This window comes from Epithele typhae (genome assembly GCF_022376455.1).
Source record: "Epithele typhae strain CBS 203.58 chromosome Unknown BXZ73scaffold_132, whole genome shotgun sequence".
NCBI classification, from domain to species: Eukaryota; Fungi; Basidiomycota; class Agaricomycetes; order Polyporales; family Epitheliaceae; genus Epithele; species Epithele typhae.
The window spans coordinates 28,095-53,208 of NW_025954323.1; the positions used below are offsets into that span (position 1 = coordinate 28,095).

The window sequence follows — 25,114 nt, forward strand, 5'->3', positions numbered from 1 at the left end:
CACGAGGCATGGTCGAGCCTCGAAAGCCTGGCTACGGCCGGGCCTCTCGGAGAGGCGCCTGGGGCTCATATCACACGTGCCCCGGCCAATGCCGGGTTGCCCACGAAGCTTAAGCTTAAGTGCTTGTCTTCAAACATCATGCACATGCGTCAACGTGCGTGTCATGTCTTCCGCACGTAAAAAGCACTCGGTATGTGACTTTCTTTTCTCGTTCTGCGAGCCTGACTTCACGACGCACTAGGGGCAGCGCAGCCTTGCCATCGGCACTCGCCGTTTGGCAACTTGCGTGAGTGGCGTGTCAATCTAGTGCAGGCTTGGCTTCCCGATCCAAACCTCCGCTCTGATGGCATATCCTGGTCTTGCAGATCCAGCAGGTAAGCGCGTGGCAACTGGCACGAACGTCTTCCTCTCCTCTAACAACCTCCCGCTGACGCTTCTCGTACGCCTGGGTTTCAACTCACGCGGAAAGTGTCCCTTGCGCGGCGAGGTCAATTCACATTGCGTCCGACGGTATAATCCAACGACGTGCGGATTTATTACGACCATGCTGCGAAGAATTGTATGGTCGTGGCCGCGATTTCCGAGCTCGTGGGACCCTCCAAAACGCTGCCTTATATTACGACTCCTCTCGCGAGTCCAACGTTTGCAAGGCCGACGGGGTTCCGCACTTCGGGCCCGGACGGATGTCACATCGCACGTGCGGCTCTTCCCTCCTCTAGGGACGGAAGAGCGCGCCTCGTGTTGCACGAGGATCGGGGTAAGACTGAGACCATCAAGTACGTTTCTCACTCTATGTATTCCTCCCCGCACTTGTTCCCTCGTTGCACTCGTAACACTCTATCTTATACGTTCATACCTGCCCGGAATCAAACATGGTCGTCGTCAACTTGATCCTCCCGAAAGCATCCCACGTCCGATCCCTCAACAGGGGGAATCACATACTGGATGGGCGCGTCTTCAAGCTTTGCCATTAGCGGGTGCGGCGGATTCGCAGCCACCGCTGATCCTTAGCCGCACGAACACGCTCCCTCCAGTACTAACGTCAGAATGAGCTCTCCGCAACTATTAATATATATCCAGAATCACGAGGAGCTGTTTCTGCGACGTGTATCTACGATCTGCGGGATGGTGGTTGACCGCGAGCAAGAGAGGCGTGAGGTTAGGCGCCAGTGACCTTGTCTTGATCGCCTTGAGCGCTTATCTTATCTGTTGTCGGAAAAACCGATTGGGCATTACCAGCGCTGGCAACGGCATTGCAATAGTCGCCAGATGACGATGACTTGATATGTCATCGCAAGCTGACTAGTTTCTCATGCCATGCCATTGCAATTTTGCCAGACGCCGTTGGGATCACATTCCCATGCCACGCTGGCATTGCAAGCCGGTCCGGTGACATCGCCACGCGAGAAGCGGAGATAGCAATCCAACCGGCTCAAAATGCAAGATGCGAAGTGGAGATTGGAATATGCTTCCAAGTATTCAGTCGGAGATTGAAATTCAATGAAAACACCAAAAGGTATTCTGCTTCTTGTATGCGTTTGTTAGTACCGCACCTGCTTCGGGATCAGTCAGTGCTTATTACTAGTACTTATTCGTTGTTACTTACTGGTACTTGTTCGTTGTTACTTACTAGTACTTGTTCGTTGCTACCGGTTACACTCTAGTATATGGTTCGCACGCACTCATGTCTATTGAAACTTGGTTGAACCACTATCTAATGATCACTACTATGGTCGGTGTAAAGTCATGTATATTCTCACTACTCTAATGGGTCTACATTTAGTACATCGGAAAAGCTCCCATTAACGGTCTCGAACGCGTGCAGTCACTGAACCGTAACACCGGGGCTTTCAAGAAAACCGTTACTCTAAACGGCCATTTGTATGGTACATGCTTACATGAATAAGTCACCTTCTTTTGGGGCCTCATTGAGCACTTGTTAGTTGTCGAAACACCTCTGGTAGAACAAGTAGCCGAGTGTATTGGTAAACGACGGCATGCCTCACATGTAGAGAACACTGATGCATGCATTGGGTGTATGTAGACAAAGGTGATATAGATGCGGGAAAGTCAGGATGCAGGTGCGACAAACATGCGGACCATGGTCGGCATCTGCATGGCACGAGAAGTACTGATTTCACAGCAGAATGCGGGTCATAGTATCCGTTTCAACTCCTACACCACAGCTCCGCGCTTGCGGGTGGACCGGCCGCTCCGCACCGGAGCCCCAGTCTCCGATTCAGCAGCCTGACTGCTTCTCCTCGAAGCGCCCGCGCGAGTCGTCCGCGAGGTGTTGCGCGTCCGTGGGCCGCCGACCTCCTCTGCTGCAGAGATGGACATGGATAATGCCATGGTGGGTACGAGGTCGTTCTCGACTGCGTCGGGAGAAGGTGGCGGGAGAGCGGGAGTCCCCGGTGTGGACGTGATGGTGTCGGAAACGGCCGTCAGAGCGGCACTGGTACCGGCGGTCGGGGTAGTGGTGATGAGAGTAGGGGTTGTCGTGGTGTTCGATGGGAGGGGGATAGACATGGACGCCGATGTACTTGCAGTGAGAGTGGGAGTAATGGTATGTGGAAACTGAGAAGGTGAGGTGGAGGAAGATAGAGAGCTGGTCATGGATACTGTGGAGTCGGAGGGGTTCAAGTCCACCGCATTGGTGCTAGAGGTTGGCCGAGGCTGGCTACTGGTGCTCGGCAAGTGGGTAAGCCTCTGCACTCTCGCACGCCGGTGAGATGAGAAGTCGTCGTCGTCATTGTTGTCGTATGCAAAGTCGTCGAGGTTGCCAGGCTGCATGTACTGAACATCCGGAGTGTCGTCGTCACCGATGTCCATGGGGATTGTCTCACCACCGACGACGCCAAAGACGTGCTGATCGAAGTACGAACGCGTGGCTTGCAAGTTGTTCGTCTCCCAATTGACAGTAAGGAACCGGTACCAAGTTTCGTAGTCCCCTTCGTAGGACCAGCTCGTGTTCAGCCCGACAGGATTGAACTCAGTGTCGTAGGACAGAAGGAAGCGCGTCTGAAAATACACATCAGTCAGTAAATCTTATCGCGGTGACAGCTCAAACTCCTTCGCATGCGCTCCAGTCGCACTGCGATCCACAGGACATCCTCCGTATACGCTGCAGCAGCACCTCGAGCCGCGTCACCTCGAGCGCCGCATGTCACTCGAGTGTCCACGCGAGCGCATTGAATGCAGTCATGTTTTCTGGAATGACCGCGCGCGGGCCCCCGACACGCAGGCACATGAGCAGCGGGCACACCGTGGCCTAGCACGGTCACCCATCGCGCGCAGCCTCTCGTTCCGCGTCCGCGCTACAGGTCGGCCCATTGGACGCGAGTGCCTCAAGCACGTCGATACGGTCCATGAAGCCTGATGAGAGTGGGCAGCCGCGCTTCAGGGTGCGATCCCGCCGGTGCCGCACTTGTGCGTAACGTTGATCATGAGCGCGTGGTACTGATGGGAACGCGGGCCAACTTCCCGGGCTTGCAGAACACCGTGCGCGAAGGACGCGACGCTGTGCATCGCCTCTGCACCACAGGAGACCCCAGAATACTCTCGCGGATGTAAGGGCGCGCCGTGGAGGACCAGGAGCAAATATAACGAAGTCCCATACTGTATACAGACTGCGGAGGACTCACCACTGTGGCCGCCATCGCAATCATGCCCGGTGTGACAGTACCCAGTTCGAGCTTCTTCCCGAGACTCTTGTTGGTAGGTTTGTGACCCTCGTTTGCACCAGTGGCTCCGTACAGAAGCACACGAAGAGTCTGAACGTGTGCTTAGTCAGAACACAAGCCGCGGCAGAATCGAACACTGCCAACTGACCTTTGCGATGCAGGCCGTGCGGAACAACTTCACCTCGAGCTTTTCATGCTCAATGCCGGGGAACAAGAACGGATAGTAGTGGTTTCTCGGGTCTTGATTATCGCCTCGAAGGAACGAAAGGTGGTGATGGTTCTTCATATCGTTAGTCGAGCCTGACCACGGCACATCCTGGAGATCTGCGATGTGCGAGAAGATGGCGCTACGTGCCGCCTTGCAGTTGTTGATACAGTTGTTCTTCGTGTTTTGAACCCTTTCGGCGAACTAGGAAAGAAATATTAGATGGCTGTTACGTTAAAACTCCTACGCACTCACCACAGAGCGCATCCAAACTTTGTCGAAGATCTCTCGGAGATCTCTCGGCAGATCATCAACGAGCTCAGCGAGACGGGCGTCGTTACGGCGTGACTGGGAAACAAGAGCATTGCGGTTGGTGGCGTCGGATACCCGTGGGTCGGGTGCACCAGTAGGGTCTGACTTGATGATATCGCCGATCGTCGTGCCGTTGGGCCACCTCCAACCGTAGTTCTTCGGATCTACTCCAGTCGGCCGGGTGCCCTGCGTGAAGAGCGACGGAGGTACCCAGAAGCAGATACGAAACATGTAGAGTTGGGCCGAGCGTGACAGGGATTCCGACAACGATACTTCATAGGTTGAGGTTGGTAGGTTCTTGCGCTTCGAAGCGGGAAGCATCTCTTTGAGCACTTTGACCTGCTCTTGGAGTTGTCGGTTCTCGGTCGAGAGCGAAGAGTACTTCATCTCAAGGTCATGGTACGCCTGATCAAAGCTTGTCAGCTCGGATATTGTGGTATCGCCGAGTCGCCACTGCACTTACATTGCGATATTCAGAGAGTCCGGCAGTCATATTCGGCCGTGAGCCCGATAGAGACCAGCCATCGTCATCTTCATCGGCGCTCTCATGCGGCGAAGGCATATCTATGACAGTCAAGGATAAGTGCGGGTGTGAGTGGGAGTGTAAATGGCAGCAAACGCGGTGGGCGTACCAATGTGCGATGTGAGAATCGGAGCCCGGTAGGGAGAGGGGATGGAAGTTCTGCGAGTTTTATACCTTGTCAGACGTTTGCAGGGGAAGTTCATGTATGAGACCACACTCACCGCGCATGCAAGCCGAGTCTCTCGGCTGTCTTCTCGTTCCGTGATGCGACGTTCTGGACGCGTCTATTGCAGAGCTTATAGCCTCGTGTGATGCGTGCGCCACTGAGTGCTGCGGGGGATGACATTACCGCTGTATTTGGTGACGTTAGAAAGATGTCACTCACCTCAATAGACCCATGAGGACTCTAATTTCCGCCTCGCACGCCGCTGCGAAGAAGCTAGAGTGGTGGACGTTTCGAGTCATCATGTCCCGATTGGTCACTGCGCTGTCGTGCGACGGTGAGCGAGGGCGAGATCGACCGGGAACTGAGGTGTGTCCTTGCGAAACAGCGTGTATGCTCCGGTTCTGGGAACGAGCGGGCTCGGAAAAGAGCCTGGAGCGAGGGCAGTGGGAGGTCCATGACATCTTCGCTGTCAGAATGGGGCTTCGCAGAATCCGGTCGCCGTTCATAAACTTCTGCTGCTGGTTCGCCTGAGAGGAAGTCAGTGACATGGGACCGCCTCGGCCTTCTTCGCGGCGGTGGAGACCTCATTCTCGACCTTCGGTACTACGGTAGTGGAGACCGTTTTCTCGGCCGCGCGAATCCAGCTCTCGCTTGTCTCTGGCTTACTGGAGTCCTCGTGCACGCCGTGACCCTTGCCCTAGTCGATCTTCTTCCACTCCGCGAACATCGAGGTGAGCGGCTCGCACTCCTTCTTCCTCGCCTCCTGACTGCGGCGGCGACAGGGTGGTGGGTTCTTGAGGCGCGGCGTGGGCGGACTCGGACGCTTGGACGAGTCGTCGAGTCGGCGACCTCGACCCGAGAACGGACTCGTGTTTGCGTGTCTTGGGCGAGGCTCTCGAGTGGGGCGACTTTGGACTCGGGGACGGAGATCGTGGGCTGGGTGGTGGTGTGCTGGGCTTCGAGGGAGCGCGAGAGCTCGAGCGCCATCTCGAGCTGTTTGGCGAGCGCGTTGAGGTGGTCGGCGACCTCGTCCGGGACAGCGGGGACAGACGTGGGAGGGGGGAAGTCGGGCGGAGGGTGCGGGCTGGTTGCCAGAATGAGTTTGGCTTTTGCTCGTCCTTGGTCATGCCCATGCCAGTCAGCTCAGGTGTCCGCGGGCGGCCAAGCTCGTCGCGACTCCTCCGCTGCTCTTCGTCCTACTCTTCGACATGCGCGGGGTGACTTTTAAGATGTTACGGGTGTTGTCGTCGTCGTGCGATAGACGGGCGCTTGCCATGAGCCGGAAGAGCTCAATCTCCCACTTGCGCTCCGACGTGCTCCGCCAAGGAGCGCTGAGTCTCCTGTAGCTGGCTCTGGAGTTCCGACATGGTGCTCGAGGGCTCCGATGACGGCCTCTTCCGCAGCTCAAGCAACCTGGGCTGGCATGACTGGCGGCAGTATTGTAGAGGTTTGAAGGATGCGTGTTCGATTAGCGGACGATTGGTAGCGTTAACGACAAAACGTACCAAACTGCCCCAAGGGTATCATGGATCTCGGCGAGACCGCCGCTGAGCGAGCGAAGCTCCGCACTATTCTTCATGCTCTTCTGAAGCTATTCTTGAAGCGCGGACTGCTGAGGATGTGGTCGAGAGTGAGACCGCTCTTGCCGGGGACAAGGACGTTCCCACTGTCTATGCTGCCCATGCTGAGTCCCGACAAGGCCTTGAAGTTTTATTGTCGGCCGTCGCTGAGGCCCGGCTCCGTTTGAACTGCCCTGAACGTTGCCGAAGTTGAAGGGGCTGTTGCCGGCGCTGGCCTGGTTGGGCATGCCACCCGTATAAGTAGCCATGGGGTACATGCTTGCAAGGGCGAGCGGGGGCGTAGCCAGGCTAGCCGATCTCGTCTTCCACGGGGAGCTGTGCGAGCAGAGGCGCTGTCAGCAAGGGATGCAGGACGGAGGATGGATGCAGAATATCTATCACCGTGGAGGGCGAGTGAAAGGCGGGAGAGCCAGGCATTCAATCACGAGAAGAGAAGGGAAAAAAGGAGAACGGAAACGGAACAAGGCGGAGACGGAGATACAAAAGCAGTTCGCGCGACGGGTGGGGGGAAGAGCGCTAGAGGGCGAGCCGCAGGACGAGCACGCACCATGTTCAGGCTGTTGTTCAAGAGCGGGACTCTAGTTGTCACACACCGCCTGGCCCCCCTCGACATGGATCTGGGGAGTTCAATGGACGTAATGGTGAGCGCGAGCGTAGAGGACAACGGGAGAGACGGGCGCACTTCCAGAAAGAGATGGTGTGCCTTCTTCAGTAAGACGTCATCCGCCGTCTCCTATTGCTCTGCGGGAAGGGATATATCCCCAAGTTGCAGGCAGTGGTGAGGGTAGCGTGAGGACGGAAAGCTGGTCAGATGCTGTGCCTTTACGGTGATAGTAAACACAACAGACCGAGCGTGCGGCGTCGACGAGCGTGGGCCACCCAGGGCAGGGGAGGAATCCGCGGAGGCAGTCGGCGTTGAAGTCTGTGCCACGAAGTTCGACCACGACGTCCTGGAAACGCAGCACAGTGACGTTTTCATGGGTGCAGCCCAAACGCAGCACGCGAGCAGGTTGCGTGGATCGTCGTGTAGGAGAAGAGCTGCCCCGAGTCGTCTGCATACCCTGCTGCTGGGCTTGCGCCTCGCCGCACTGTGCGGCCTCGGCACATCGAGCTGGGTGAAGCCACATGCGACGCGGGCGATGATCTTGCGATGAACAATGGTTTTGTTGTCTTCGCTGACGATTTCGATGCCGAATTCCTGCAGGAGAGGGAAAGGAGGGGCGGGGCGGGAAGTCGGCGAGCGTGAGACACGAGGCGGGGGAAGCACATCGATTACAGCGTGGGAGGGAGGCGGGAGCGCCTGTTGGTCTGGATTTGAGGGGAGTAGGACGGACGGACGGACGGAGATGAGGGAGATGGCGGGATTCATGGGGAGGGTGGTCTAGGTCGTTTACAACAGCTCCTTCGACTCGACCATCTGAGGTCCGGTCGGGAAGACGACGGGACCCTCTGCAGTGACCGCGCCGACTGCCGTGGTTGGAGGGAGCGCGTCGACGAGCGTGGCGTACTCCTGGGTGTTGCCCCCCACGCGGATGCGGATGCCGCCGGCACGGTTCGCGACGGAGGCGAGCAGGTTGAGGAACGGCACCTGCAGCACGGACGAATTCCGCCCGACTGCACCCTGCGTGCCGAGAATTCCGATCAGGAGGGGTCTGTACCGGGTTCAGGGCGGAGCGGCAACGCACCTGAAGCGCAGCGACGGCGACCTCAGCGCGGAGAAACACATCGCGGAGGCCCGCAAGCCTGGTAAATGTGCATGGCTGGGCGCGGCCCTCCCCTGCGCCTGAGACGTCGATGGTGAACGCGTGCTCGTAGAGCTTGAGCACCGGTGGCTGGCCCATGATTGCTGCAACAGACGAGATCGTCAGAGGTGGTGGGGAACCAGGCGAGCGCCACGGCGATGGGAGTCGGTGTTGAAGGACTCGGCGGCCTGGACGAGGAGCCGGTCAGAGTGCGTGACTTTATGTGTGAAGTCGCCGCCCATTGTGGATGGTTTCGTCCGCGTTGATATTGAATGAAAACTTGATTGGAGGGGAGCCCTGAAAAGGCTTGAAGGAGGCCCGCGTTTTTGGTGTAGTGAACCGCGAAGGCGATACCTCTCGATCGCGTCGATGATGATGTTGCACTCCGATACGGCAGGACAACGACGACGACGACGTCCGATTTGATCTCCTCGCTCGCGGTATTCTCCGCGAGGTTGTGGGCGTATGCAAACTGCATCGCGATGAGCTCCGAGTCCGTCAGTGAGCCGGAACGGTGCCGCACTTGGTCCAGGCGCTGTTCCCGGTGGCGATAGATGTGTCGACTCGAACGAGGTGCTGTCCAAGTCGTAGGGCACGGGAAGCAGTTGAGGGAGGAGAAGGAGTGCGGTGGGAGAGCGTCTGAGCAGGAGCTGTGGCGTGACACAATCGACAGCCGAGGTTCGACAAGCGGCCCGGCGGCACTCTCAATTACCCGTTCATCGTTCCGGCCAGGAGACAGGTATGCACACATTCACGGCTCCTCACACTGATTCTAATTTCTTCTACTACAGACCTCGTCCGCATCGCACATCCACACACCCACGACCGCTCACCGCCCGAGCTGACCTGGAGGCGGCCAGCTCCGCCTCCCCGACGCCTCCATCTCCTGTCCACGTTCTTCCCCTTCCCTCCCGTGCTCTGCACGCTCTTCCATTTGCCTCACGCTTCGTGAGTTCTTCCACCAATCTGTCTCTTGCTGTAGCACACACTTAACAGGCTCACGCACAGCGTCTTCGCATTCCTCACGGTGACCTTCCCCGGTAATGGGCAGGCCGTGGCCCGACGCGTCCACGCGCGGGTGCCTCATCATCACCGGCCATGTCGCCGGCCACGTTCGCGTGGACTTGGTCGCACGGAGCATCGTCTTCGGGGTGACGAACCACGCGCCCGTGCGCGCGGGCCCGGGTTGCGAACACGTCCCCGTCCGCCATCGCGCGCCTCGCGCATACCGCCATCGTGCGCGGTCGCCCACCGGTGGTCGGCGAGGGCAAGAGCGTGCGGCCGGTCGTGCACGTCGACGACGGCATTGGTGCATCCCGCGCTGTCCACCGCGTTCTTCCGTGCTGAATTTGGGCTGACGCACCTTCGCAGCCGCCGAATTCTACCCGCACCTGCTCTCAGACGTCGTCTGTGCCCGCCCTGTAGCCGTGGACCACGGCGAGGAGGGCCTGTATTTGCTCGAGAACGACGAGCAGCCGTGTTCTGGCGCCGTGGCGCACGCGGTCGAGCTCGCGCAGGCCGCTCACGGCACTGGGCGAGTCCCAAAGCCGGTGTGGCGAGTCGCCCTGAGGGCAGCTCGCCCACACGACACTCGTCGTGACTCCCAGAAGAAGCAGCAGCACCGGCAGAACACTACTGAATTCATGGTGAGCCTGGCTGTGAAGTCTACCACTGCGCGGGGCCGTGGGCCACGTCGCGATCGTGTGCAGGAGATTATCGCGCCGCTTCATGTGCTAAATCTTCGGGTCGATTGGCATTACAGCAAGGGGCCATGCGCACATGCGGCGATGTGCAATGCGCCGGGCTCTGGGTTGACTGGCAGCACGCTTGGTCGAGTGGGACTAGGCCGCGATGTGCGGCAGGTGTTAGCGTGACAGCGGCGGAGGGTGCACAGAGCGGCCTTGTGATGCCGCTGTTTAGTATGGTGCAGCGTTGCTCGAGATGAGAGAGAAGCGGACAGAAAACCTAGCTGATTGAGTAAATATGGCTATCTGTACATGGTAAGAATCTATGAGTACCACTCGGGAACCGCTTCTTTCAAGCGAAGAAACATGTCGCTGTCCACAATATCTATAGCTAAATAATCATTGCCACCATGTCCCTGTCCCGGGTCGTTTGTAATCATGGCTCCACGGATCATAGATTGGAGGGGAAGGAAAATGCATCTGTGTGGACTTGGTGATTGCAAACGGCAGAGCCCGAGTGGCTTGTCATACTCAGGCCGCTGTTCCAGTCGATCAAATGCTTCTGCGAAGACGATTGGATATGACTTGCCCCCCGAGAGAATAGTGAAAATCAGCTGTAGGCGAGCAAATTCTACAGGTGCAGAGAGATTGTTCCAGGGTTGATAGATGAATGAATCGTAGCGAGGAGCATTGTGGAAGTCTGGATTGCATCGCAAATAATCTGTTTCGGTTTTCCATGTGACTTTGGAGGTGAAATCAATTTTGAGGAACTGGTATTCTGTGATCTAACATAAAGCTTCACATAAGAATGAGTGCAGTGCCAAGGATTGAATGTACTGTACCAGGGTATCCCTGTTGACTGTAGTATTTTGTAGCCCTGGATTTTGCTGCAAGAATATTTGAAGTTGGCTGAAGAACTGAGTGTAGAGTGGATTCTTCACGTTTGCATCAAGAAGGGCCTGAAGCGAGATGGGTGACTGAGGAGCACCAATATATGTGTGGCCAAACTGTGAATCTGACTCCTTGGAGACAGAGAGACGTTGATCTGGCTGGCTGGGAGAGGAAGCATCAAGATGTCTGCGTATACGTCGTGCGGTTGCCAAACGCTGCTCATGTTTTGCAATCTGTATATCCAAACAGTCAGTTTTAAGGATCGGTAGGTAAATTAAAGCATTACTATACCTGCGCTTCAAAGTTCTTGAAGTTAGTTCGTGTCAAATAAATATCCTTCAATGGGCCATGCATTGTCTCAAAGGTTTTCGTGTTGAAATGCAGAGTGGCACCCTTTTGCAGGATATCGTCAGGGGCATGTTGTTGAGAGTGCATTTTTGGGAAGTTCCAGTTCTTGCCTGGATAAACCTGCATATATTCCTGCATCATATATATGAGCAACAGAGCCTGCAACTGAAGTAAATATTACCTGTATAGCTTCATAGAAGAGTACTAGAGTGAGCTTGAAGGCTTCAAGGGTCTCTTCAGTGTGGCATTCCAGTCCAGCATAGATGTCGAGGATGTTGTATAGTCTGATACACTTCAGAATGATGAATCCACGGGACAAGCGGAGATGCTTGGAGCGAAATGCAGCATAGGAGGCAGGTACAATGACCTGCAGTTAATCAGTATGTCTATGAAATATTATTATATGCAATAAATGCACTACCTTTGACATGTCCTCATATTTTGACCCATCGGTGAAGCTCACAGTGGTAACCTCATCAAAGTGATTGAGGCCACGCCATCTTGGCATAGCACTGAATCTAAATAATTATAAGGAGAAAATCTTATGAGAAGATTGTAATATCACCACTTACGCATCATTGACTTCAGCTTGCTGCTCTTTTCTCAGAGTGCCAACTACACTCTGGAATTCTGTGAGCAAGTGGTCACTGAAAAGGCCTCCATGGTAGGCATGCAGCCTGTCGAACGACAGTGTTGAATAGGGGTCAGAGTATGGAATACTCCAAAAAACATTCTGTGGCAATATTAGTAAATATATTGAACAAGCACAGTGTCAAAAAGACTCACCTCCAAGTCACGAATCCCAGTAGCCTTGCATAGAGCCTCTTTCTCTTTTGCTGGGAGATCTCTTCTTCTGACCAAGGCTTTGATTGCTTGAACATCCCGGCGAGGATATAGAGGTTGAGGTGCAAGAACAACCTGCTTGTCTCGAGGAACAAGACAGATTGGGCATGGACAGGCAGAGTTCATTCCCCGAATTAGGGACATGATACATCTATATGTCGTGAGAGATAATAAAAATATAAGAGGATAAACACTCACTGCTCCTCATAGTCAGCTGATTTAATAAGAATGTATGGGAGAAGTGTGCGAGGGATTCCATCACCACATTCCGCTCGATGCCCCAGTCTTGCATAGTGGGAAATCTTCTCGAGAAGTACCTTGAATGATTCATGCCATACAATTCTCTTCAATGCTACAAAACCGGCCTTGCCCTCTTCAAGTTCATCTTCAACCTGGTACAAAACGTTTAGGACACTGAATTCATATGTGAGATAGATATAATACTCACAATCGGCAAAAAGCCTACAACCTGTCCACCACCATACTCACTACTATTGCGGATGTGAGCAGGCAGATTGGCAAGGCGTGCAACTATGGGGTATCCTTTCTGGCCACCAAAGCTAGAGAGGCGTGTTTTATCGGCGTATAGGTGAAAGGCAACCATAAAGACATCATCAGGGAGATCTGTCTAATATATTTGGAATTGTTACTGCAGTTCAAGCAAAAGCTGCTCAGCACTTACTTGGATATCCCAGCACCGATTGGCTGTGAAAGGCTCATCCACAAAACGAGTCCATTTTTGCCCATTCCATCGGTACTGGCGCTTTGGATACCATTCGAAATGCTCAGCAAGGATAGGATCTTGGATTAACCCCAGTGCCCAGTCCCATAGATCGAGATGATGGAATGGATAGCTCTGGATAGAGTCCCCATAGTCTGCTTTGATTGTGGTGCAGGTGAACTGTGGACGTGATGTTATAATATATTCAATACTTTATGATTGGTGCACATCTTACGTGTGTAGAATGAAGAGCATTGCTCTTCTCCCACAGACTATCCAGGTCCTTGCACGATTTGATATGAAAGTTGGCAGGGTTGGCAGTGATACCAGATATCAGACAGAGTAGACTTGCAATCTCGCCTTCATTGAGCCCAGTTTTAGCCGTGAACTCTGCAAACTCGAAGTCGAGACGAGACTCAAAAGGATGATGTGGGGACTTCGCAGCCTGATACATAGACTGTGTGATAGGTGTATCATGACGGAGACTGTCGGCATGTCGGACGAAGGCCGGACATCGGGAGTGCGGATGGTACTCTGTCTTGATGTCGCCAACCTTCGGATTACCATCCTCCGAGGGCCACTGAGGCGTTGAATCCAATGTCCCTTCAGATGGAATGGTATCACCGGACAGCCCAGGTACGTTAGAGTCTTGCACATCAGTGCCACGATCTTGATTACATGAAACGGAATAAGTGTGTGGCTACCAGGAGAAAGAGTAATATATACCATCAGAGTCCACTGCCTCTGTGGCTATCAGCGACAGCGAGCAATCTGATTCAGACGAACGGGCTGATTTCCCATCAGCTGCGACTTCGGGGGGCCAAACATGCTCACATACCAATGAGGGGAGAAACAACCTGTGAAGCGGAGGCGGAGGGAGCGTGCAGATGTTCAGCGGACCCCGAGCCGGCGGATGACGCTTCAACCCAGGTAAAGACGTCATTTACATGCTTACACAGATATCAGGAGTCATAACTCACCTGGCACACGAGACGCGGTGAAGATATCCGCTCGTTTCTGCTGCTCTACCTCTCTCTTCCTGCGACAAGACTCCGTATGGCGTGGGAGACCAGCCGGGGTGAACGTTTTGCCACAGATCGCGCACGGAATCTTGGAATCCGAAGGTTTTGGCCCCCGAGGGCGAGACGAAGCCATAAGGGAGTCGCAAATGGAATGGGACGACAAGGGGATGATGGGCGACGAATGATGGCAGATAGAGGTCGTCGAAGGTCTGCAAATAGGAGAGATGGCATATGATCGGCACACGCAGACGCAAACCTCGAGGATGGAGGGCATACCGTATTAGCAGAGGCGGCAGATGCTCCCGGGATATCCGCGAAGTGATGGACGCCGTTGGGAGCTACTTGGAGTGATATGAGAGGTGAATGCATGCCAGTCAATCCAGAACTCACTTACCGCGAGATATTGAGACAAGGAACGGCACGGAGCCGCGAGGAGAGGGCGAAAGTCGATCGTGGCAGGGAGCAAGTGCGACGGGAAGCCGGGCAAGCTCCCGTGCGATATCGCCAGCGTCTGGCAATGGTGCCGAGGAGATTGCCACGGCATGGGGATATCGATCCGAGGTTGCCGGATCCGGCTTGCAATGGCGCCGCAAGATAGCCGCCTTGCAAGACGCCTTGGGTTTTTCCGACAGTATCTCGGCCGCCCAGATGCCGCGGACGAGCCTGCTCTGTCCTCCTCCATACCCATCCCCCTCTCCCACTTTCCTTATCCCCTCGTCCCCATGCTCCTCTACGCGTGCAGCAGCCAACTATGCTGCTGACGCACGGGTTGAAAAATCTACGCTCCTAACCGTTCGGCGACTCGTATGCCGCCCTAACGAAGACTGGCGGGCCCCACTATCACTCCCTCGATTGCTCGTCTGGCCACTGGCGGATACGGCACCACTGCCAAGCTACAGGATGTTTTTTGTGGCGAGGATACGGTGAGTCTTTTGACTTGCGATCGGCAATGGCATGAATTGGAGGCGGGATATATGCGCGGGGTCTGTTGTATGCGTCTCGTCGCGCACGGGCGAGCTTCCCAGCGATTTTTATTGCCCCCTATAATATCAATGCTCACAAGTCGACAGCACATCGGCAAAAAAAACCGAGCACCAACTCGTGAAGACATCTCATAAGACCATCACTGGGCTCAGACATATCTTGGGCAACATGTGAGTGGAATTTTCCGTTGTTAGCATTGCACAGGCTGAGCCAACGCCCAACGCTGTGCGCAGGTTCTCTGAGATCCCTAGTGCGAACGCGTGCCGGTGTATGCCCCGGTCATGTAACACCCCGAGCTTCTGGATGTCCCCTCCGTCTCTTCTCCTCACTACCGCGTCCAACACCCCAACACTCCTGCCACGTCGCACGTCTCTACTCCCCTGTCGCCGCCGACCGTGTTTTGACGTGTCCATGGTCGTCACGATCCTCGTAAAATTGCTCGGCAAGAAGGCGCAGGGTGCCGTCATCGCTGTTCCGAGACGGTTCGAGGAGGTGCAGAAGCACACCCTCGAGAAGACTACCGCCGATGCGGGCATTGTCGTCCTCCGGCTTGGAGAAAGCGGGCGCGGCAGCCGTCACTGCCACAAGCAATTTACTGACGGCAGGCCCCGGTGCAGACCGCACCCCCTCGTCGACCTCGGCACCTCTGCCCTAGAACTGTCGCTTCTCTCCGTCCGGCAGGGTCTCGCATTCTCTATCGCCACGCTTCGCGACGACACCATGGGCGGCGCCGAGACCTGCTCAGTCGAGTCCCTCAAGGACGGCCTCGACTTCACCGGCACGATCATCCGCCTCCGCTTCGACATGGAGGTCCGCACGACCCACGACGAGGCGCTCGCGGCCGGACTTCAGGAGGCGGTCGTTACCCCGTTCACGCAGGGCACGGTGGTCGGGGGCGGCGTCGCCGACCCGACGACGATCCTCGCGCGCGGGTGCGCGATGCAGGCAAAGATCCTCGCCGGGCTCGCGGACGGTACGGACGAGGAGCGCGAGATGAAGGCATCGTTCACCGGGCACCAGTACACGCAGGCGAAGGCGACGGGCAAAACGGTCGGCTTGCTGTTCCCCGAGGACGGTGCGGAGAGCGCGCTGGGCTCGGGACGGGGTTCCTATGGTGCTCCAGGACACGCCGGTGCCGGCGAGGCGCATCGTCGCGTTCGATGTGAACCTTGGCAAGTGCGAGGGCGAGAAGAAGGTCGGGTTCGAAGTGTGGGAAAGAGAATACGGTGGTGAAGGAGAGGTACATCGCGGCGGCATCCTTCCCCGCGAAGCTCGTGCAGCAGAGGGGTGGGCCGTGGACGACACGGTCTGACAAAGGCGAGGAGACGGTGATCACCGTTGCACCTGCATGAGCGATTGTACGTGTATCCCACGTTGTGTTACCTTAATAGACCGTTGTTTGTCAGCGCAACCGATCTGGGGTCACACGGGTCTGCGTAGTCAGCATGTTAGCTCTCCTGGGGCACCAGCTCGCGCGCTCTTCAACAGAGCCATGGCGGACCCTCTTGCTGGTGTTGAGGCATACCTCTTCGACGTCTTTGGGACAGTAGTAGACTGGTACGGCAGCGTCAGTCGCAGTCTCAAGGAGTCTGCTCCAGCCTCGTTTCAAGACGAAGGTAAGAGTTGCGCTTTGTACCTCTGCTGACTTACGCCTCCTGTAAGTAGATTGGGGCGACTTCACCAAGGAATGGCGGAAGGGATACATGAAATACACGTAAGCTCGTTACGATATACTCAGAGGTTCTTTGATATGCTGATCATTCTCCAGGCGTCGTGTATCGGCGGGCGGTCCTGGATCCAACAATGCTGACATCATGCATCGCGAGGTAAGTGTACGACTCTCGGGCCCACACCGAATTTATATCTGATCGCAAACAGATCCTCGATGAGATGCTTGCCTCTTCGAAGTGGGCGCACCTCGCCGGACACTACGATGATAAGAAGAGAGCTGATCTCATAAACCTCTGGCATCAGCTGCACGGTATGCGAACCGGCTCTTCGCAAATCACTTAGTATAATGCGTTGATACGATTTCTCTTCTCTAGGATGGCCGGACAGTAGTCTTGGCTTGCACGCGCTGAGGAAGAAATCCATCATATGCACACTATCAAACGGGAACGTTCGACTGTTGGTCGATCTTGTACGTCAGCCTCGATTGCACACACACGTCAATGGATTTCTGAATGCCGCCGCCCAGGCCAAGTTCTCCGATCTGCCCTGGGACGTCGTGTTCTCTGGAGAGCTGCTGGGGTCCTACAAGCCGTACGTGCCCTCCGCCTCACAGGCCACGCAACGTCTGATTTGGTACCGTCTGTTGACCCGGTATCTTCACGCAGAAACCCGAAGGTGTACCTCGGCGCGATCCACCATCTCTCGCTGCCTGCGGAGAAGTGCGCGATGGTCGCGGCGCACATTTACGACCTCCGGGAAGCGGCTGCTCACGGGATGAAGACCGTGTACGTCCGGCGCGCGACGGAAGAGCCAGAGGTTCACGCGCAGATAAAGAGCAAGGCGGAAGGCGGAGAGGTGGACCTCGTTGTGGATTCGTTCGAGGAGATCGTAGCGCATAGTGTGCCGTGATGTTTCCCCCTACGCAGCTCAGATGGTGAGGCAGTATGGGATCAAGTGGGCCTGTATTTACATAGGCGAGTCATGAGGAAAACGTAGTCGCGTCAGGCGCCGATTCATTCCGTCAACACGAGAAAGGAGCGTCGGTCACGTGGCCGGTAGCGTTGACGCCAGCACCCTAGCCTAAGCTTTGGCAGCGCGCGTCTTGTAGTGGGTGACCACTATCGCGTTCCCTACGAAGGCCTTGCAAACTCGTCCAACCGTGAGTACGCACCTATCAACCCTGAATTTGAACTAAAGTTTGGCTTAGAGACACACGTACTGTCGTGCGATGGCGCATTACCGAGTCGTGCAGGGAAACCTGCGCCACTTGGACGACGACGCGCTCCTCCAAGCATTCGATTACCTGGCTTTTAAAGATCTTTGTTCTCTGTCCGAGACATGCTCTTGGATGCGGGAACTGTGCTCTTCTATGATCTTCCGCAGGTGCAAGGTCGACTACGAAGACCTAGCCCAAAAATCACCGAACTTCGTCCCTCAGGCAGTCTGGCCTTTCATCAGGTACGCACTACTTGCCGATAACAATACTATATGAGCCTGATCGTCTACCAGAACGCTCGTGCTCAAAGGATCTTTTCGTCGCTGGCATCCCCGGCTGATGTCGTATCGCCGGCCAGAGTGGAAGCCCTTGAAGCTCCTTGGAGATCGCGGGCTCGGCATGGCCGACGAAGAGTTGCGCGTAGCTCGATTCTTGGCCGACACCCTACCGATCATGACTGCGCTCCAGTCAGTACGACTCGAAGAAGAAACCAAATACGGTGACGGATTGAATAAGTTGGGAAGGGGCGTTCCCATCGCCATCATCGCGACTCTCCTCGCCGTCCCGCAACTCTACCGCTTCGACGCCACCGGCATGCTGTACCATCCGGGAGATCCCCTCGTGCCCGCAGGGACCTTCGCGTCAACCCCTTTATCCTCATTCACATACGTCGCTCCGCCTTTCCCTCCGAGTAAAAGAGACACGGTGGCTGAAACAGCCCTGCTAGGCGCTGCGCTTACGGCCCTCCATGAGACGTTGGACACCCTCGAGCTCCCCGTCGAGAGCGCACCGTTCGGAGAGATGTCGACGCTGCAGTGGCCTCGTCTCAGAGATCTCACATTCCGGGGGCCCTACGATCCCGCCCACCTCCCTAGGATCAAAGCGCTTTCCCACATGTCTTCCCTCCGATCGCTCCAACTCCTCTTCGCCTTCCCTGGAACTTCCTCACTGCCACATCCACAGCCGATGTTCCACTTACATGCCGACGAACGTTTCCCATGGTCACGTCTCGAGCACCTCGTCGTCACCATTGCACTGCCGGAAGATGGCCTCTGGTCTCGCCTCCCTACCAATCTTCGCCAGCTGTGTATCCGCTGCTGGCCGCATCACCAAACCGGGTATGCTCTTCGCGACAAACAGAGCGACAGGTGGATGCAGCTCATCCAGGACCAAACAGTGATGCGGTCGATCACAGAAAGCTGTGGCGCCAGAGCAATCTCGTCCTTGGAGCTTCATTACGGCGTCAAGAACCTCGACGAAGAGATAGCCTTCCTCCGCACCCTCCCTTCCACTTTCCCGTTGCTGAAATTGCTTACACTTATGCGATATGATCCTCCGAGCCATACATTGTTGTGGACCCTGAGACAAAAACCCTCACCGCACTTGTTCCCGATCAAACCTATCCAGCCGCTAGTGAGTTGCATCCTTTGGCCCCTTACGCGTTCTTCTGTTTACCACGATGAGTGTACAGCTCAACATAGCGCATGCTCTTACGCCGCATGCAACCCTACGCCACCTGCGCATCGCAATGCAGTGGTGTCGCCTTCGGCGCCCTGCGCCGTCTGTTTTCCGTGGGGCAGGTGCCGCCGTCGAGGCAGATCTCGAGACCACCAACTCGACGCATTACGATTGGGACCTTCCCACCACGGAGAAGTTTGTGCGCGCGGCGGCGCTCGTGTTTGCGCGCAATATGCCTCGATCACTTCAGCTCGTCGATATCAATACGGACGTGGGGCCGGCATATAAGAAGTGGTATATGTATCACGTGGTGCGAGGGCCCGACGACAGCGATATTGACGTCGCGAAGGAAGCTGTACAGAATATTCCCATGTATCTCTAAGAATTAAAACACATGGACCAGACGCGGGATCGTGCTACCGCGTACACGACATGTGAAACGACCACTTCATCGTCGCGCCCGCAGGTAAATTCCAACAAACTGTTTCGCGTCTCCCTCCGGGCCCCCGCATCTCTCACGCCCGAACCATTGTCTATGTGCGCTATTACGCATACACCTCGTGCAGGTCCGATGCCCATAACAGGCCGCATGCCGCTCGACGTCCACAACCCAGAATCCGCATCCGGCGTCGACGCACGCTGAACGCGCATGAGCCAGACGTGCGGGGCGCAACGCACAACCGGAACAAGCACATGCCAGGCACGGATGACATCGGGCGATCGTCGCGGGACATCGACAGCGGCCGCCATGTCTATCGAGTTGCTGCGCCTGAACATGAGCGAGGAGACGCTAAAGCCTGCGCTGTGCTCACCGTAAGCGCATCGCAGCGGCCGAGAGTGATCGTCTGATCACCTGCCGAGGAGTTCGCCTTCCGATCGTCTCTCTGCATCTCGGGGGTCAGCCGTTAGAGCCCCGTCAATGGCGATGAAAGGAAGACGCACGGCTCCCGGGGATCCCTTCGGCAGAGGGTAGTGTGGGGGTTGAAGAGTCTATGCAGCTTCGGAACCTGGGAGTGCACAAGAGGGGGAGGCGCATAAACACGAGACACCCCGAAGCGGTGGCGGCGTGGCGCCCCTTGCAATGCGAGGAGCCCCAAGCAGTCGAAGGAAGAAACGCAGAGACGGTGGAATGATCCGATTGAAGGACGAGGAGGGTGCAGTGCTGTTGGTAATGTGTGAGCTCATTACCAAGGTCTCGCTGAGGGATGACATGGTGCGCGACAAGCGTAACGACGACTTACGTTTGGCATAGTCGATTCAAACCAGCGTCGCAGCAGCCAGCAACTCGTCGTCGAAAGCTTCTCGTCTTTTCTAATGTCGTAGTCGATGTTGTCAAGATTTCGGCGTGAATAGACCCAACGAGCTGGAATCGCTGTCCAGGGGAAAGGGTACGTGTTGATGCGGAGGGGAGAACGTATTGTGAATAGGTCGTACCTTCATCTCGGTCTTCCCGAAGCTACGAGCCCAATTACTTGTCGCCCTAGGCTCCCACTCCCATCATCCGTATACTCCTTCATCGTAGGACATATCTTGATGGAGGTCGAGCGCGAAGTCTTGATCGTCAAGTGTCGTTCTAGCAGCGTTCCACCTCACCATGAGCTGTCATCGAATTTCTGCGTCAGGACAGGACGACGCATGCGGGGATCATGACATCAAACCCACCAAGCGAGTGGGTGTCCGTGGGATATGGGCGTGCTGTAGACCGTCGGATAGCCCGATAACGACCGCCGACAAGGCGTTGATTTGCAAGTGGGTGGCGTGGTAGACTGAGAGACGAGACGACTGGTTGCCGTATGGAGATGTTGGTGGTGGGAGGAAGAAGGGGACGCGAAAGCGCTGGATTTTGGGACGAGCACAGTGGCGGCTAGACAGCGCGCGTCTCGTAGACAGCTACCACCATCGCGTTTGCGATAGACAGATCGCAAACCAACCTATCGTGAGTTCGCTTCTCTTCGACTCAATGCTCCATCCATACCGAAAAAACCTGAACTCTAGATCAGCCACTCTATTGTTTGATGGCCCATGTCGGAGTCGTCCAACGCCTGGACGACGATGCACTCCTCCATATCTTGGCATTTCTTGCACAGAAGGACATCCGTTCTCTATCATCAACGTGCACACTGATGCGAAGACTTTGCATTCCTCTGGTCTTCAAACAGTGCAGGCTCAACTGCAAGGACGTTTTGTCGGACCCGCCGAAGATTGTGCCTCAGTCTGTCTGGCCCTACGTGAGGTACGTACTACTTCCTCTTCAACTTTGAACGCGGTAGCTGATTCGGTCAAAGGAATATCGACATATACGGTCCATTTCCTCACACTCCCCCGTTACCGCTGGCATTCTACATACCCCTGTGGAGTCCGTTGAAACTTCTTCACGGCGATAGCGCGGCTGAGATGGTCGACGATGAGCTCCGTGTGGCTCGAGTTCTAGCCGACAGTCTCTCACATATGAAAAAGCTAGAATCTGTTCGTATCCATGAGGGTACGCAGACTTCTGCTCAGCAGGACAGGCCACTCGGCGGAGTGCCTCTCTGTGTCATCGCCACACTCCTCGCAATACCGCAGCTCCGTCACATCAAGGTCACCGGCCTCCTATACAACCCGACGGACTCACTCATCCCAAGCAACACCTTCGGAATCGCATCTCTTGAATCTCTCACCTACACCTCTCCTCGTCCTCGTCCCAAATTGCAGGACCCTCGGGCGGAAGATGTGTTACTAGAAGCTATGCTCGTTGCCCTTCATCGAACCCTAGTCACTCTCGAACTTCCCACCTACAGTGCTCCTTTTGGGGTGATACAACAGCTACAGTGGCCCTCTCTACAGCGCCTTACTCTGTGCGGGCCACACGATCCACGGGTCAGCTTGATCGATTCACTGTCCCACCTGCACACTCTTCGACTGCTCCATCTCTTCATTGCATATTCCGAGAATGCTCCCCCACAACCGCTCCTTCCATCAGAAAAATTGGAAGAATTCCCGTGGCCTCTCATGGAGGATTTCGTTCTCTCATCGCCACTTCCAGAAGATGGACTCTGGACACGACTCCCGTCGGAGCTCAGACGTCTGCACCTGCGCTACTGGCCGCACTACCGCACCATCAGCCGCAGGTCTCGACGTCGCAATGGTCAGGAGCCTTGGTTTTCACGTCTCCTCGATCAGACGGAAGTGGCTTCTATCATACGACACGCTCCCCGGTTCGCTGCGCTGCGCGAACTGGAACTGGAGTACGGTATCAACAACCATGAAGAGGAGCTCTCTCTCCTCCGCGCGATCTCTACCGCGTGTCCCGTGCTCCACTCACTCACCCTCATGCGCTACGATCCCATAAATCCCTCCACTCTTCAGCGACCGCGGTATTGGCATGGACAACGCCCGTGGACTCGGCCCGCCATGCAGCCATACGTGAGTACTTTCCCAGCATCCGCGTGCGAATTTCGCTCAAAGCCACATGTTCCCACACAGTATCGCATCGCGGAGTCTCTGGCGCCCCACCGCTCCTTATGCCATTTCCGCGTCTACCTGCAGTGGTTCCACGTGTGGCCTCCCCCCGTGTCGCTTTTCCGGGGCGCCGGGGAGGAGATCGAAGCGGATATGAAGAAGCGACACTCGAAGTCTCACTTCTCAGATGCGGAGACGGTGGAGAGGTATCTGAGTGCCGTGGTGCACGTTTTTGCACGTATCATGGGCACTACCCTTCGACTCGTCGATCTCCTCACAGATCTTGAATTGAGCAAGCGCCAGGAGTGGCACTGTTTCCAAGTAGCGCCAGGATTCGCGAATGAACACGAGTCTCACGTCGTGAAGACTGGGTACGAAAAGGTTTCTTGTTTTATGTAGTTATGGAAGACGGTGCATATTCGCGCCGCATAGGATTGTCGATGTACCTCCTGTTTTCGAATCTTGGGGCGCCTCCCGGTCTCACCTGTAAATAAGTCGTCGTCGGTGGTGCTGACACTCTGGATGCCCGGCTTAATGTATTCCCCCATGCACGCACAAAACATTCGCGTCTTCCAGTGCGTCACTCACGTATATGGAGCTCATTTCATAATATTACGCAGTTCCGACTGTAGATGTTTCCGGAAGCTCCCAAATATGACTGGCGGCCTAACGAGATTGGAAAGACGATAGGTAACAAGACAAAATGACGGCATAAACGATACTTGTAGACACAGAGAGCGAATATTAACGAATGGCGTTCAAAACCGACTCAGGAAGAGTATGGTTGTCAGCTTTGAGCGGACTGAAGACCACGCTTGGCTTGATGTCAGAACCCACTCCCTCGAATAAACCAACGAGCGTCGTTTGAAAGAAGCCCTGTATATGACGTTCAGTCATGCGGCCCCAAAATTGACAGAACGTAATTGAAGTCACATACCGTTCCAAGAAGACCGCAGTGCTCTAAGGAGTCGTCGTGGAATTCGATCGGCGTGGAGAAGATGAACGATTCCATGTTCGGGTCCGTTGGATTATACAAGAACCACTTGGGGTTCACGTCGACCTTGACGAGCTGACCGTCGACCGGTCCCCCGCGGAAGTAAAACTCGAAGATGTAGTTGGGGATCTGCCTCCGTTGGGGCGATTTGCCGAGTCGGTATGTCACCTTGTCAGCGTCCGACTCCGAGGAGCTGGCTTGATCTTCGCCGCCGTCAACGCTTGCTCGTCCGGTACTACTGCCTCCACCAGCAGAGCTCCCAGACATAGACGCGTCGTCACTCCAATCTATACGTTCCCCTCCAAGGGCGAGGTGAAGCTTGTGGAAGACGTCGGTCGGGAGGTGGGACGTCGCGGCGCCTTTTATCGGTGAGCCCCTCGCAATATATAGACATGGCGTTCCACGTACCGGTGTCTAGGAGCATCTCGATCGGGCGAACCGCCTCGCCATCAAAGTGCTCCAACTGGACCACCACTTCAGCGCCGTCGCCACCGGGGGGCTTACGTACGACGATCTTCTCCACCAGCACCCGCCATTTTCCATGCCCCCACCCTTCGTCGTTGTCGTCGTCATCATCATCACCATCACCATCACCATCATCATCATCCATGCCTTCGTCGCTGTCGTCGTACACTTCGCCCCCACGGTCTTCGGAGACGAGACACTCGACGTGGTCGGACATTCCAGCAATGGTGCCGATTCCACGACCCCATTCTCCCATGAACATGAACCTAACAACGCCCTCGATCAGTTTCGAAAAGAGACGCAGCGCAGAGGGCACACTTACGCTTGGGACTGAGCGCGAGGAATCCTTTCGCTGGCCAATGTAGGCGGTGGCAAGCAAAGGTAGAGTGACTTCCCGTATCCCTACACATGATGAAAAAGTAAGCACTTCGCACGCAAGGCCTGCACATCACGGTCGTAATACTACGTACTATGCTCGTGGGACCCCTTGATTTGAGCTGGATGCTCTCCCAGAACCGGCCAGATTGCGGCCCCTCATGACTGACATCGTGCGGACTTACAGCCTGTGTCAGCACCGAGAGATGGTACCAGAGACACATTTGCCACTCACTCACGGAGCGCGAGGCCGACGCTCCCCTGCCACTTGTCTGCATAGGCTTCGCTGCTTTTCGCGAGGGCGAACCATACGAGACCATCGAGGAATACCGTGTACGGCCGGTCTGCGACGCCGTCGCTGTTCATATCTTGGGCTTCCAGAGCTCCCGTAGTACCCTCCTCCCAGTTGGAGGGGACGGCCAGCACTGTGACCCAGCATGGGATCAACCAATGGAAGCGGGCCAAGGAACTGGCGACATACCTAGAGCGGCTCCATCGCCAAACGAGACGTCTGATCGGACCTTCCACCCTTTCTCTTTCAGTATCTTGACAATACCTTTGGGTAGCGGGTCGCTCTGGATACCAGGGATACTGATTTTACCGGGATAAAGAGGAGGTTGCATGAACTGTCCGCCGCTTTCGCTCCAGAGTTTGAGCTTGAATGAACCCGTGGCATTTCCTTCGATCATGAGCAAGAACCCCGTGATGCTGGCGTAGCTAAACGTGCGAGTGGTATTCGTATGCGAAACGGAACGATAGACAGAGACGAAAAACACGTACGTGATATCC

At 55.7% G+C, this 25,114-nt stretch overlaps 5 protein-coding genes across 5 annotated transcripts; all 5 read right to left on the reverse strand.

Moving 5' to 3' along the window:
• Positions 1–2,175: 2,175 nt before the first annotated feature.
• BXZ73DRAFT_107938 (uncharacterized protein) lies at positions 2,176–4,693 on the reverse strand (the record flags this gene model as incomplete). The annotated part of the gene is made up of 5 exons (XM_048017041.1): positions 2,176–3,021; positions 3,645–3,773; positions 3,832–4,092; positions 4,144–4,605; positions 4,664–4,693. The coding sequence occupies 5 exons, from the start codon at positions 4,691–4,693 to the stop codon at positions 2,176–2,178; spliced, it is 1,728 nt and encodes a 575-aa protein (XP_047871445.1).
• Positions 4,694–5,586: 893 nt separating this feature from the next.
• On the reverse strand, positions 5,587–6,468 carry BXZ73DRAFT_107939 (uncharacterized protein; the record flags this gene model as incomplete). The annotated part of the gene is made up of 3 exons (XM_048017042.1): positions 5,587–5,652; positions 5,706–5,973; positions 6,395–6,468. The coding sequence occupies 3 exons, from the start codon at positions 6,466–6,468 to the stop codon at positions 5,587–5,589; spliced, it is 408 nt and encodes a 135-aa protein (XP_047871446.1).
• A 720-nt stretch (positions 6,469–7,188) lies between these two features.
• BXZ73DRAFT_56908 (uncharacterized protein) lies at positions 7,189–7,527 on the reverse strand (the record flags this gene model as incomplete). Its single annotated transcript, XM_048021525.1, has 1 exon — positions 7,189–7,527. One exon carries the CDS (start codon positions 7,525–7,527, stop codon positions 7,189–7,191), a length of 339 nt encoding a protein of 112 aa, XP_047871447.1.
• Positions 7,528–7,859: 332 nt separating this feature from the next.
• Positions 7,860–8,453, reverse strand: BXZ73DRAFT_107940 (uncharacterized protein; the record flags this gene model as incomplete). The annotated part of the gene is made up of 3 exons (XM_048017043.1): positions 7,860–8,090; positions 8,155–8,315; positions 8,366–8,453. 3 exons carry the CDS (start codon positions 8,451–8,453, stop codon positions 7,860–7,862), a joined length of 480 nt encoding a protein of 159 aa, XP_047871448.1.
• Positions 8,454–10,219: 1,766 nt separating this feature from the next.
• BXZ73DRAFT_56902 (uncharacterized protein) lies at positions 10,220–13,246 on the reverse strand (the record flags this gene model as incomplete). The annotated part of the gene is made up of 11 exons (XM_048021524.1): positions 10,220–10,681; positions 10,739–11,020; positions 11,079–11,267; positions 11,317–11,502; positions 11,554–11,653; positions 11,708–11,868; positions 11,922–12,129; positions 12,177–12,370; positions 12,427–12,606; positions 12,661–12,910; positions 12,969–13,246. Coding segments are annotated over 11 exons (2,490 nt in total), but the record flags the coding sequence as incomplete, so codon positions are not given.
• Positions 13,247–25,114: the final 11,868 nt, after the last annotated feature.